The sequence below is a fragment of the Lates calcarifer genome, linkage group LG12 (assembly GCF_001640805.2).
Source record: "Lates calcarifer isolate ASB-BC8 linkage group LG12, TLL_Latcal_v3, whole genome shotgun sequence".
Taxonomy (NCBI): Eukaryota; Metazoa; Chordata; class Actinopteri; family Centropomidae; genus Lates; species Lates calcarifer.
In genome coordinates this window covers 2,077,590-2,093,007 of record NC_066844.1, presented here as the reverse complement: position 1 = coordinate 2,093,007, position 15,418 = coordinate 2,077,590, and the positions used below count along the sequence as shown (strand labels likewise).

Here is a 15,418-nt window from a genome sequence, read left to right as displayed (position 1 = left end):
AGAGGTCAGTCAAAGCTGAACTGGGAAGTTGTTTTGTTTTGTTTCTTGGCCTGTCTGAGTCTTTTAGCAATGTCATCCTGTTCCCAAATCTCAGCTGTTAATTTGGAGAGTACAATTTCATCAAGAATGAATTGTAATAAAGGGGAACTGTCCTTTAACTAGCTTCAGACTAAGACTAGTCTCTACTCTGGTGGGAGAGAGTGAGGAGGAAGTGAAGCCTACTCTGCTGCCTCATGCAGTTTGAAAGTGTCCTTTTATCCCAATGGTTGTGTTTGTTTCTGTTAATCAGGAGGCCAATTTATTTCAGTTTCACTTCAGCTGGACTGAGTGTTATTAATTAGCATGTTATTGTTTGAAACACGTTTAAAGTTGGAAAGAGCCTCTGTGTTTTCTCTCCTCTCTCCAAACATATTAGTTGTTATTTTTTTATCTCTTTCTTCTCCTAATCTCTCTCCATGTTGGCGTCTTATCAGTAATACATTCCAGGTCTATTTCGCAGCTCCTTGAACAGCAGTTCATCTCACAACAGATAAGCATGCACACACACACACACACACACACACAGGTCAGCACGATCCAGCTCTGATATGATCAATCCAGCTCATCAAGTGAAGTGCTGATGATAACCACCACATTCTGTGTGTTTGAGTGGAACAAATTTATATTGGATACGTTTTATTTCAAATTGCTGTACATCTGTTTGGCAGAAATAATTCTAAAAAGTTCATCAGTCAATATTTTTAGAATTCAAAGTATCCAGTGGGTAAAGAGCAGTCATGTTTTCAACCAACGGCTTGCATTATCGATAATGTTTTTGAAAAAAGGACCATAATCATGCAAATTATGGTTCTATTTTGTGAGAGTTGGTGTCACTGCTAACCTCTAATTTTGGGGAAAAACACTGCAAAGATACTAAATCATTTTCCATGTTTTCTACAAATCAACAGGCAGAGGTTGAAACATCCACACTATGTCTGTCTATGGCCTTGGTCGTACTATTATTAGACATATTGTTAGAAAATCCAACAGTTCATAATGATGTTGGGTGTTTTAAGTGTATTATTTCTTTTAGACTTTGAGCATACAACAACAAAACTACAGCTGCTAACTTCAGCTTCTGAACAGAGAATGAGGACAAGTTGAGTGACCTGAGAGTCTGCCTCTGTGTGCTGCAAATTTAATATGGACGTTCTTACCTCACCTCAGTGAACGCGCTCGACCTGAGGAGAAAAGGTTTGACTCACCCGTTGACTCAGTAAACAAGCGACCAGCTGATTTGCCCTCATGCCCCTCCCCCCAATCTTCTGACTTTGTTAATGTGCAAACAATGAGACGTAGAAAAGTTGTAACTAACACAGACTGTATCTGGTGCTCGTTAACTCAGTACTTAATTAGGAAGGAGACCCCTGCAGCCATGTGTGGTGTCACCTCTGACCTGCAGAATAAGACGGACTGCTCTCTGGTCTTTATTTCTTTCCTTCTATCTCTCAGTGTTATTTATCAGCTCAGAACTGCTACTGACTTTTATATAAACACATTTCTCCAAGTCCTGGGGATTGACTGCTTTCAGTATGCTGAGTGTGTGTGTTTGTGTGCATACACCTGTGAGTAACACACTCCATACTCCCTCAGGCCTGTTACTTGGTGTAATGAATTCAGCACATACACACACACACACACACACACACACACACACAACGTTCTTTTCCACTGCCTGGTCACAAAGAATGCTTTAATCAAAAGACTCACAGCACAACGACACAGCCTGCGTCTATCACAGAGGATAGACATGAGAGAGGAAGGGATGAAGAAAGAAAGAAAGAAAGAAAGAAAGAAAGAAAGAAAGAAAGAACTGAAAATAAAATGGGGAGATGGGGGTTGAGGGTAAACAGAGTGTATTTTACACCCAAGAGGGAGCCAAGAATCATGGGAAATAAGATCTGATTCCCCACTCCTCACAGCAAACTCACTGTGGCAGACACCTGCTTCCTCTTTACACACACACACACACACACACACACACACACACACACACACACAACACAAACACATAAAAACAGAATAACAGACGCAGACACGCAAAACAGGCACATGAACAGAGATGAGATAAACACACAAACTTCTTTAACACACATTCATACAAACTCACACTCAGTCTGCAGTCTGAGCCATCTGAGTCCACTGTGAAAAAAATCACACTGTCTTCAATCCCATGAGCCTCTGCTTCCTCAAAAAAGAGCTCAAACAGCTGAGGAAATGCTTCTCCATGTAAGCTGTGCACAGTTGTTTTGACTTAAGAAAATTAGTAGATAAAGTTAGCTGATCTGTGGAATCTTTCAGTTCAACAATAGTAAAATGTTAGTAAAAACATTATTTTGAAGTATTAATTAAATACAATCGCCATCTTTCATTGTTTCCAAGTGGATCTAATAACATTATGCCTGCATTAAGTTTATTTGTTCTACTTCCTGGTATTATTCATACTTCCTCATTGACATGGTCTGGATTAAACAAATCAAGTATCAATGTTTTTAGCTACACCTGTACTCCTAAAACAAATCAAAATGTCTGCCATAAGATAGGCCTATACACAACTAACTCGGTCAGTTCAACTTAAACGAGCACTGGTGTTATTCCTTCATTCTTCCAGACTCCAGTTTTTTTCACAGTAAAATTGGGTGTGGTATTAACTGATGAATTTACCAAATTCATTACCTACTTGACACAGGATGTGTCTTCTCTATCCTCTGTTCCTATTCGCCTGTTGCTATTAAAGATGGATTAAGTCCAGTTTCCCCTTAATGTTGTATGCAAAGCTGGAAAAATAGCAAAGCGTGTAATGCAGAACTTGTTATGTCATCTCACCTTAATGACAGTATCTGGCTAAACAGGTCACTAAGACGCAAACATTTTTTATTACTTATTAACACTGTCACCAGGAGATGATGGTTACAAAGCAACAGGGTATCATCTTCCTGTGCCTGCCTTTGATTTTAAGCTTATTTTCCCAAATTTGTGTCACATAACCGTATCATTCCTGTCAAAGTGCCAGTGGACAAAACGGTAAACTACTACCTGCTCGCTTACTGTAAGCTGCTGAGGATAGAAGTGCCAGATAGAAGTCTGAACTCTGAAATACAAACACAGACAGTGAAGGCAGGAGAAGATGAGGGAAATGGAGGAACAACGGCGAGAGAGAGCCTAAAAGAGACATTGATCTTCTTAGTGTCACTAAAATATTCTCCAACAGTTTTTAATGAAATGAGAATTTGCCTGAAATCTGTCAGCTTCACGGGAGTGAAACAGCAGGACACTCCGAGTGGCCACAACTCTCCTCCTCGCTCTGTTTTACATTTTTCTGGCATTTAGCTGCTTTAATCCACATGAACATACAGTGAGCGAGCGGGTTGGAGTTCAACAAGATGTGGGTAGTGACAGAAACAGCTGATGGGATTGAACCTGTCGGCTTTGGCTTTTCTGCTTCTCTGGTTTCAACCCTGTCTCCTAGAAATATTGTGTCTATACAACTAAACTGCAAAGGCAAATACATTTTTAGGAAATGCTATCGCTGGCTTGATTATGTTCAGGGGCAATGTATTTTTTGAATGAATGAAGCGCTACACTTTTTAACAGCAGCGGAGTCGCCAGGGGGCGGTTGTAGGTAGATGGTGAGTGTAGAAAGCACACAACTGCCCCACCAGAAACCATAGCTCACATCCACAGTCCCATTTGAGGTTTAGACAACAAAACCATTTTGGTTAAGGTTAGAGAAAGATGGTGTTAGATGCAAATAAACAGGTTGTGAACTTTCTCTGTTGTAACCAGACCATGAACTTTCCCCAACCTTAACCAAGTGCTGTCAGAGCCTAAACCAATGTAATGTATATGATGATGGACGACTGCAGTGTAGGTCATCCACGTTAGCACATGGCACTTAGGCCAAACTAAAAAAGTGAACAAGAGTCAAATAATTTTTTTACAGATGGTTTCCATCATTTCTCTTCAAGTGGACAAGATGGCAGCCATCGTATCTGGGATATTTTTGGCTTCATTTTTGTACAGTGGGCGTAAGTGAAGACACGTCATCCATCTTTACATACCATCATTGGTCTAAACATAACTGTAATGATGCTGTACTCATTTCCAGTGGATACTGTACTGAAAGATTAGTTATGATCTGTGAATATTCCAGTGATATGTTCAGTATCAATAAAAACAACATATGTTTATAGATAAATGCAATCAGGCCTCAATTATGTTTCCCACAAAACATATTGGCTGTTGCAGATTAGTTCCACAGAAATGTCATTTCTAGGAGACCGAGTTGCTGCTTAGTTTTTCTTCTCTTTTTTCTACTGGTCTTTGCAGAGATTCTACATCACCAACATCGTGATCTTTCTTCCTGTCTTGCCTCATTTTTACTTTGTGTTTCCCTCTTCTCTTTCATTTTCCTCCACTCTGTCTTCTCCACTGTTTTTTGTTCAGCTCTCCTGTTCTACACTTTTAGCTCACCTCTCTTCAGTTCCTCACTATCATCTTGTGCTCCCCTGTCTTTGGTTTCAACTTTTCACCTCCTCATCGCATCCTCTCTTCCCTGCTCCCCTCAGCGCTCACTGACCCTCTCTCTACTTCCTCTCTGCCTTTTTCTTTTCCTTTTCTCACCTCAGTCGTCCTAATCCTCTACTCACCATACCTGCTCATGCATTACTTATATTTCTCCTCAGATATTCTGTGTGAAGTGTCCACTCTCTCTGAGACACACACACACAGACACACAGATGCACAGGCCGATGCACCTGAAAGAGCAATGGATATGGAATACCAATGACATGACAAACCGCCCAGCATCCAGAAGACAACACACACACACACATATCCCCTAAGGCAAGCCCTAAGGACCTGGTTAAAGAGGCAGGTGGAGTGTACACTGTATGGGTGTATGCTTCCCTTCCCTTCAAACACACACACACAACTCAAACACACTTTCAAACACACACTCCCTGATGAAGGCAGATAAACAAAACTCAGACAACTTTTCACACAAAATTATTCTTCTTGGGGAGAAAATCTTCACTTCAACAAAACTTATATGATATTTCATATGATGATGATATTTATTTATATGATATTCATATTGTGTATATTTCTCAGTCTATTTTTCTTTCTTCTTGGGTTTATGTATAGTGTTTCTCAATCAACTTCACTCACTTCATCCATGTTGTGTGCAGCCATGGTGGAGATCATGAATCTTTCTCTGATTTTATCATATTTTAGTAAAATAAATAAAAACCTTCCTGTTTCCTGTTGTGTTTCCCTTTTAATTGTTGTTGATGCTGTTTGTTGTGAACTCATGTTTTTATATTCATCACTGAGAAGTTGCAGCTGGTTGTATTAATGCTTCCTGCAGACATTTCTAATTAAAAGCCCTCTAAAGGCTCAAGGGAAAAGTCCATCTCAAATGTCTGCACTATTATTTGAACATCAGCATTTATGCACTGTACTTTCAGATAAGGCAGCATCATTTATATTACACCAGCCAACTGCTCAGTAAAGGTGAGGGTGACTTTTCTGTAAATGTTTGGCATAACTCGTATGTGTGCCTTTCCAAATGACTGACATCTCATTTTGGAATAAAGCCCCTTACTTGGAAGTCAAACATACTTCTTGAGCAGTTATTTGTTTATTTATTTATGTAGAAATTGGAGGTAGTGTTGTGTTCACACCCAGTGGGAGTTCAGAGCATCAGTGGGCTTCAACAGATCTGACACAGTGGGCTGAAATGTTCACTCTCCTATTGATTTCCTTATCAGGGAACAGACACATATAAGATGCCAGGAATGAGCTTTGGGCAACAGAAAGCTCTATGGACACACACACACACAGACACACACACACACACACACACACACACACACACAGACACACACACAGACACACACAGACACTTACACATTGTGGTGGCACTGCTGGGTCTTATTCTTGGACTACAATCAGTTTTATGACTACCCAGGGAGACTTAGAAAGATGTAGCAGTATTCCTGAGGAACTCACTCACTCACACACACACACACACACACACACACACACTCTGCATGGTGTCCACAGGGCACTGGCTGACAGTGGCTCTCCTGGATCTCTGCTACGCCCCACTGAGTCTTATCTCTGACAGACAGAACACACACACACATACATACACACAGATGCCCAAATGCCCATACACAACACAGCACAACACACACACACACACACACATGAATGCAGATACATAGCCCAAATGCAGCCTACATTCATACTCCCTGAGACACAGCTATGTCAGCATGCAGGCTTCCGCTCGCTCTCTCTCTCTCTCTCTCTCTCTCTCTCTCTCTCTCTCTCTCTCTCTCTCTCTCTCTCTCTCTCTCTCTAATACACACACACACACACACACACACACACACACACACATACACACACAAGCACAGCCGGGGGTATGGTTGAGACCTTGTTGCCCTGGGGCTTTGACTGCATCTGTTCGACAAGAGCCATACAAATGAGAAACGCACAGGAGCAGAGAAAAACATCTGTGTGTGTGTGTGTGTGTGTGTGTGTGTGTGTGTGTGTGTGCGTACGCGCGCATTCAGTCATTATAATGACATGTCTTCAAGGACATCTTTTAGTGTCCCATTAAACTGGACACTGTGTGTGTGTTTACATGAGTGTACAAGCGTGCGTGTGTGCAAAGCTTATTACAGATGCCAATTAATCACTTTCTTACTTTGTCAAATTAATAGCTCCTCTTTTGTCTGCTTACTTCAAGAGCAGCTTTTACTTTCCTCTCTTCTTTCTCTCTTTCTTTCAGAGAGAAAGTAATTTCTCTCATCTCCTTTTGTAAATAATTCTCTCTCTCCTATCTGATCCTGTAAAAGTGATGCTTATCACATGACAGCAAAAACATATGTCGGTGCCATTAATGTAAAGATGTGCCCTTTCAAAGGAGAGGGGGGAGGTTGTGTTGATGACAAATTACTAGCATTGCATGTTTTCCTTAACATTAAAGGACAATCCTGTCTCCTAGAAGTCCTGTTTCAATACAACTAAAGTACAACAGCAAATACATTTAGTAGGAAACATAATTGCTGGCTGGATTACACCCAGAGGCATTGTATTATTTTAAATGAATGAAGCGCTACAAGTGCTGTGAGTGCCTAAACATAACATAATGAAGGTGCCAGCACAAGTGAAAGTGGAATTACTCTTCTGATTCTATTATGGTTTTCTGCAGAATACAAGGTATTCATTAAAAACAACTCACAAAAATAACTGTGGTAATCAGTGCATTTTGGTATTTACAGTAATCAAATTAACTGTGAATTGTCTACGTCTGAGAAAGCCTATATTTCATACATTTTACAGTTATTTCTCATCAAGGAATCAAAAAAATATTATTCTATAAACATTTTTTCCTCTGCATTCGAAGCTGTATTATTATATTTTTAATTTGCTTTAATTTGCTTTCTCATACTGACTGATTAGTTTTGTTCTCTAACTCTTGTATTGTAGAAATTTGTGTTCCTCTTGTGCTGTTAAGGTTGAGATCGACAAATAACTTTAAGATTTTCCCTTTCTTCAGTGTTTTCAACAGAATTGTTTCAGCAATGCAACACATAATGACTTTGACTAAAAATTTCAGTCCTTTTACTATTGAGGTATTGACGACTTTAAATGTGAAGGAATTAAGTCAGTTGTCCAACACTGTATTTAAATAAAAGTCAGAAAGTTTGATTCTGAATGTTTAATTTCAGTCTTCTCTCAGTTAGTCAGCAAGGAGAACATCATCTGTTCAGCTGGCCAGCAGTGTCGTGTCAGAAGATTAACACGCATGCATGAGCACGCATTAGACACACACAGACATACACAACACACACTGTAATATGAGAAGTGTCTCTCTCCAGATTCCCCTGGTCACACCTGACTAAACAACACACTAATTAACCCCGATTTCACTTAGCAGTCCAGGTGGACACACAAATACACACAAATTAATTTGGACACACAATAACCATGACACCTTACACATGAAAACACACACACACACACACACACACACCTAGAGACAAATTAAGCTGCACACACACATCTGAATAGACAGAATGGAAAAAAATAATCACAAATACACAAATGTACAAAGCAAGAACAATAACACGTATACACAAATTTAGCAACACACACTGCACACTCACAAAGGGCTTCAGGGAGGTATGCTCAAGCATGTGCGTGTGCGTGTCATATTGCAGTTCTCTCTTGTTCACTGTCTTGGCATGGGCTACTCCTCTGGCACAATGCATGGCTGACAGCACCTGAGCGCTTCACACACACACATGCACATGTGCGCGCACGCACACGCACACCACACACACACACACACACACACACACACACACACACACACACAGAGGACAGACGCAGCAGCAGCACATACACGCCAAAAGACACATTCAGCAGGGTAAGCAACACACACACATTTGGACATTCTCAGGAGTACAGTCTGTGTGTTCTGCTAACAGATGGTAATGACAGTTTCAGTCCCTGGACTATCATCTAATCAAAACAGCACACACTCACACATACACACACTCCGTCCTCCCTCCAGATTAAAACATCCTTCACACCAAATAAGGTTAACAGCATAATTCATATCAAATATGCATTGAAAACATAATTTAGGCCAGGGTGTGTCTACATTTAAATGTATGTCAGTGATGCAATTTAAATCCCATTAAAAAACAAACACAATTCAATCCCCCTTGCATCAGATGAAGATATTTTGATGTTTACTAGAAATAAAAATACACATAATTCACACAAAAATATCTGAAGACAGAGAGATGTGTTTGTTAAAATGACATTTTTTTCTTCACTGAAAGCATTTCATTATCAACAAGGACACTAATTCACAGCAAATAATGGTTTTAACAGTGTTGGTGAGCATGATACACTTCAACTCCACAAAAGCATTCCTCTGTGTTTCTACCACTATGTCCAAGGTATAAATTTTGGTCGAGGTGCAACACTATGTTGTCAAAAGGCGACCCTGGAGAATGTCAAGCAACCAAGCATAAACTCTGCTTTACAGTGACTGAGCACATGGGGCTTCTGTGTCTTGGTGAAGGACACTTAAAAAGAGAGATACAAAGTTTGTGAGAGGTATTTTTCCTGCTGGTTATCATGTGTTAAAAGAAACATCTGTGTCTGTGATAGATCACTTTGCTCTATGTGAACATGCAAGTATAAGCTACATGTAGGAGGCCCAGCGCTATTTTGACTGATAGGAGGCTCAGTGTTGCCACATTAGTAAAAACTATGATGAATTATAGTAGGAAAAGTGCTAAAACTTAAGCATACAATATGTTATGTGATAGTGGGTGAATGCTAACACCTAAATGTTGACTATGTTGGCCAATAGAGGCTTATTGCTAAAACATTAACATTCATTAGCAGATTCATTCTAATCCTTTAGCAGGCACTTTGTGAGTGATAGCAGGCTAAGGCTAATTATTTATGCTATCATAACGTGTTGAGTGATAGTGGGTCAGTGTTGATACTTTAGCATGCTTTGGGTACAAGAGGGCTAAGTGCTAACACTGCATACACACAGCACTAACACAGTGTTAACGCTTTAGCATAGTGGTCTCAGTGTTAACCTTTAGAATCAACTGTTTTGACTGATAGGGAGCTCAGTGCAGACAAGTCAATGTTGGAAGAAGTTTCATGATAATATATATATTTTCGTTATCGCTACAATGAGTAAAGTCAGTGAGCTGAAGGTAGAGACAGAGATGGATAAAGAGAGAATTTGAAACACAAAAGTGCAACAACAGAAGGAGACTGGGAGAGGTAAAGGAATGTAATTATGTCTGACAACAACAGATAGCTGTGATGCTATAATTCTATCAAAGGCCTTACAACAACATTATCCATCCTCCTCAGCAGGACAGGACTGTATTTCCTGATGTTCACATGGGCCATGGGATGGGGAGTGGGATGGTAAATCACAGATTCCTTCATATTTTTGCCCTATATTTAGTGTGAGCGCAGAGCTGAGTAGATCGCATTAGAGGATTTGAATGTCCTCAGTGAGGGGATTTGTAGAGCAGCACAAATAAATACAAGAGGGACATAGGAAACAAGAGGTGAGTAGGGGTGAAAGGAAAACACTGAAAGAGAGAAAAGAAAGGGCGGGTGGGAATAGAGAGGAGGAGAATTACTGTATGTTTTAATCACTTAAATGTTCCTGTTACATTTTACCTTAAATGGTGCACAAGTGAAATAAAACATTTCCCGTCCTGTTTTCTCTGCTTGTTCCTGCACTAGAGTATAGTGCAATATTTCTATCCTAGACTGTTACATTACATCACACTGAAAATTGATCACTTGTGTAACATGTTGTACATTGCAAACTTCTCTGGACAGTTTGCGTATCTTTAAGAAATCTTGAGTCCTGTGGGTTTGGTATGATAATGAAATAAATATGGCAAAAAATGTTTTAAAGGTAATAGATAGGACTCTATTGTAAATATCCTTTACTTGTATTTCCACTGAACTGCTGCTGCACTAATCCCTTGTCCTCATCAAAAAAACATGTTTAGAAAAATCAAACTTCTACTCTACAAAAAACTACACTGGAAAAATGACATTGAAATTGGAGCCTCTAAAAATATTCTGTTTCTTTTTTTCAAAATGAAAAAAGAAATAAAAAAGCAACTTGTTGGTATCTATTTCAAACCTTGAGAGATGGGAGGGAACATGACAGAACCACAGGAGGAAAATGAACTGAAAGACTGACAGACACAGACAGAAATGGAGTCAAAGGGGGCTCATTGAGAGTTCTAGTCACTACTCTGAAGTCTGTTCAGTATTCCATCCTCAGCATTTTCACAGCACTAATGAGCAACAGCCAAATACGCACACACACACAACCACAACCAAGGCTTGTTCCTCAATTTCTCTACATTAAAGAAGTTGTCCTACTTTACTGCATCCACCCTGATCAGATTTGTCAAGCACTGCTCTTCCCACCCGTTTAAATTCATCACAAATGCTATGCTTATAATTGACTCTTTGCCTTCAACTTGTTCTTTATGTTAAACTCAAAAACAGCAGAACGTACCTTTAACAATGAGGTCGGCATAGTTGGACACCCCCGACCCGCCGTCTGATCGGATGACACAGCGGTAGCGGCTGGTGCTGCGCTGTGACGTGTCGCCAACGCTGACGGTTGCAGAGAAACGACGGTGGTTCACCACCCTGGTCACCATCAACGCTGTATCCTTACCATTCCACTGCTGCAAGATGAGGAAGATAAAACCAGTCAGGTAACTGGCAAAAGACTTGTAGCATGTTCTCAGTGACACTGATTTGTCTACCAGAGCACAACATCTGCACAAAGAGCTCATAATGACTGCTCTCTTATAACAGTGGGAAAAGAGCCATCAGCCCCAACTTTTTCAGCCCTAACATCTTGACAAATGCAGACATTGTGATAAACTGCTGAATTGTGGCCCTTCCTTCACAGTAATGTAGTACTGCACTTCCACAAAGCTCAGGGACTCACAAGAGACAGTTTAGAGGAAAGAGTGATTACGACAGTCGAGAAATTCTGACTAGTTTTGGTTCAGGCTTTTAAAACTTTGGATTCTACACTTCCAAACACAAAATCCCACGCCCCCATTTGTAATGCAGTCTTCCTGTTAGAAATCTGTATTCCCTAAGTTGAAGCAGAAATATCCCCAATGACATCATCAGGCATTTTGACACCAGCCTTGACATTCAGCCATGACGGCTGCCATCATGTAAGGTTTGATCTGGTGCATCTGATCATTAGAAAGAAAACAGAGTGAGAAGACAAGTGTAACCTCAGCCAGTGACTGCTGCATCCACAGTTTCTGAAGTATCTCTAGTTGTTCAGTCTAATAATTTCACTTTACAGTGAATCCAAAAGATGTACATCAACAAGTGACACAGTAATGACCCCATATTGATATCAGAGGTCTGGCAGGAAACAAGCAATTTGAACAGAGCAAGTCAGACATGAAATCTATAAAGTGTACTGCTGCCACTTTCTGCTTTGCATATGATCCCTGCATCTCCAGATCCAATCTTCTTTTACCACTGTAGTATTATCTGCCAATTTGGAGAAACATGCTTTTCCCAACAGACCTCCGGGGGGGTGGGATCTCTGTTCTCCATTGCAAATGTCATTACTGTACACAGCAGCATTCTCAGTTGTATACACTCACGAGCAGTGAAACATTCAAGCTGCAGTGCACATGAATGTAAACTACAGTGGTATGTATGCATGATGCATGACACACACACACACACAGAAAATAAAAAAAAAGAATATACTTGTTTTATTTTTTTTTTTATACCATTTTTTTGTTTATCCTGTTTGTTTTTGATTGGCTGGCAGGAGTCCTCTGTCATATATCATGTAATAGGATACCTCACAGTTCTGGTCAACAGTTTAATCACTGTTGTAATCAGTGCCCAGAGTACAATAAATTCCAGAGAATCATAACAACAGCACTTCTGCTGCACAGCTGAACTTTGCGTGGTGAAGCGTGCCTAACGGGTCGTTCACACAAACGGATTAAAAAAAGCTGCTACTCATCGTGAATGAGAACAGGGGTTTGCAGCCCTGCGTGCCCCTGCTGAGCTTCGACAGACTCAAAAAGTGTTACACTACAGGGGAAAGTCGAGAAGGGCTCAACTTTACGCAAGTACCCTCTAAGCAACAGCCAGGCATGAAACAATCACTATCATCTTCATTCCAGCAGAAACTGAAGTAGTTTACTACTCCACTCCACTACGAGAAGGAATTTGGAGAGTGGAAAATGGAGGGAAAGCTGATTGTTGCAGTCTGTCATTTCCCAAATCTCTATAACGTGCCTTTAACGAGTTACCAGGGCATAAAAACGAAGAACGATATGTGGAAACTAATTTCTGCCACTGTCGTGTGAAGGCAGCGACTGGCTGATCTGTGTACTTGCTCAACACAACACACCCCCAGAATTACATGTTTATGGGAGGCCAGATACTGCCGACGACTGTGTATCCATATGTGTCAACACACTGTAACAGTTGGTTTAACTTCCTACATTCAAACCTTAAGAGATGGACAAACAAACAAACACAGCCTCTATTTTTGCCAGTAGTAAGTGGCCATGGTATAAAAGACACAGCAGACACTGAGGTGTCCTGATATAGAAAATAATGGACACAGTGATAGAAACTGAAGCCAAGTTTTCCTTGTTGCATTCTTGCATAATACACCTTGCAGAGTATTATTGTGTGTAAACCTACTGGGCGGCTCAGCACAGCATTACATTGAACATATATTTCACAAAATACAATGAAAATCTGCCTATGAAACGCAGGCTTACTCTTCAGTTATCACAGTTTTAAATATGTAAATATTTATGGCATTCTGACCTTCCTTTATACAGGCTCTGTTCTCACAATTCTTGCTGATATCATTCATGCATGTATTTACTGATATGAAGGTACTAACCTGGAGCCAGAGTTTATCATGCTGAGACCATTTCCCTCCAGCAGTACACTGAAACGTAGCATTCTGACCCACATTCACCTCCACGTTCTGCAGACGCAGGAAGTGAGGAGCTTTACCTGTAACACATAGAGCAAATGGACAGTGCGTAAAATAATCTATTAAAGGAGATAAGAGATAAACAGGCACCCACACACAGACAGTCGTTTTGGTGAAACATATTATATTTTTAATGGGAAACAATTTTGTTGGAGTCATCTATTATTATATGGTTTGGAAAAATGAAACAGTACCCAGGTCATATGGGTTCTAAGCATTTTTAATCTGTCTCTTGAGAAACATGCCCAGGTTAAATTAATTCTGCCTGAACAGGTCCTCGGGCTTTCTAAACTAATAAAAGTTCCATAATTATGTATTAAAGCAATTGGCAGACTGCTGAAAGATGCCATCTTGTTATTAAGACATGGTAAATTCACACTGGATTATAACAGCAGATGCCGCCTGTGATAAGAAACAAAACTTGCAGTAAAACCCACAACAACAGAAATCCAGTTCAAACAGGGCTTATTAGCGAGGCAGAGAAATTCGTGGGATGGCCAGAAGACAGATGAGCAGGCAGACAGCGAGACAGACGGCCAGACGTTGGGTGACTTTGGCCTGGCATTGAGACCAGTCTGCGACTGGTTAATTTCATTTTGACTGTCTGCAGACAGAGATAAGCCTAACGGAGTATGCATCGATCATTTAACAATGATAATTCTTGCTGACGTTAATGGTCAGGTTGTTGCAAATGAGAAGAACTTAGATATGAAGGTTGTGCTTTTGCTAACTTCCCTTCATTTGTACTCTTCTTTCTCCTCCTCTCTCTCTGTTACCTTGTTCTTTTTGGTTTTCTAGTTTATTTTTATCCTCTCGTTTTCCACCATTAACTCTTCAACTGACTAATCTAGTGACTGGCACAGATGAGCTGTGGCTTATGTGCCAGCCTTTAAAACAAAAAGCCTAGCAGAGAAGATAGAAGTGAGGGGAGTATCAAGTAGAGTAAGGAAGTTATGGGACATGAGGAGAAATTGAAAAAGTAAATGTGTGTGCTTGTTTACATTCTTCCAAATTAAAACAAAAAGAGCTTCTGGCCCCGGCTGTTCTTTCTTTATTTTCTTGTTTTTTGTTCATTATTATGCTGTCCTTAATTATCTTAATTTACCACAACTCTCCCCAATAGTTTTTTTGAAACCTGTAACAAGACTCATTATTTAAAAGTAACAAGATCAAGTTTTGTTGTACTCATATCTAATGCAAAACACAATAACAAAACACAGCGAGAATGTAAGAGGTAAGTAGGCCACAGAGTGTTGCAGTAAGCAGTCCACGAGTTTTGTGAAGCCAAGTGTTTCTGTCAGGTTTGAATGATGAAGACCCTGAGCTTGGACCTTCTTCCGGGCTCTCTGCAATCTGTCTGCAAGCCTCACAATCTGTCCTTTACACAGCACTTGTGTGTGCGTCTACGTGTGAGGTAGCTATAAAACAGATGATGCTCAGTGGGGCTACAGTTGTGCAGGGTCAACCATTATGAGACACACACACACACACACACACACACACACACACACACACACACACACACAAGCAAACACACACACATAGTCACTTACGGCAGGGGTGAGCCAAAACTCGTATGTCGTCGATGGCGATGAAACCTGGATGGCCTTGGACTGAAACTGCTTCGAATATTACCTGAGAAAGAAAGAAAGAAAGAAACAGGTTGAGCCACAGTCTATTTTCAAAGTACTGAAACTCAAAAAAAACTTTCTGTCTTCCACAAACTGCAACATCTTGATGCCCCTGCAAAGCTCATATGGAAACCCCGGGGGA

The 15,418-nt window shown here is 40.4% G+C and overlaps 1 protein-coding gene across 8 annotated transcripts in view; it reads right to left on the bottom strand.

Moving 5' to 3' along the window:
* The window catches only part of ptprt (protein tyrosine phosphatase receptor type T), a 295,874-nt gene that overhangs the window by 201,635 nt on the left and 78,821 nt on the right, over positions 1–15,418 (bottom strand). For all 8 annotated transcript variants that reach the window (XM_051074478.1, XM_018702965.2, XM_051074474.1 and 5 more), the window contains exons 5-7: positions 15,199–15,280; positions 13,550–13,665; positions 11,147–11,321 (exon numbers count right to left, since the gene is read on the bottom strand). In XM_051074478.1, coding sequence (XP_050930435.1) covers positions 11,147–11,321; positions 13,550–13,665; positions 15,199–15,280 — 373 coding nt within the window. The remainder of the gene's footprint in view (positions 1–11,146; positions 11,322–13,549; positions 13,666–15,198; positions 15,281–15,418) is intronic.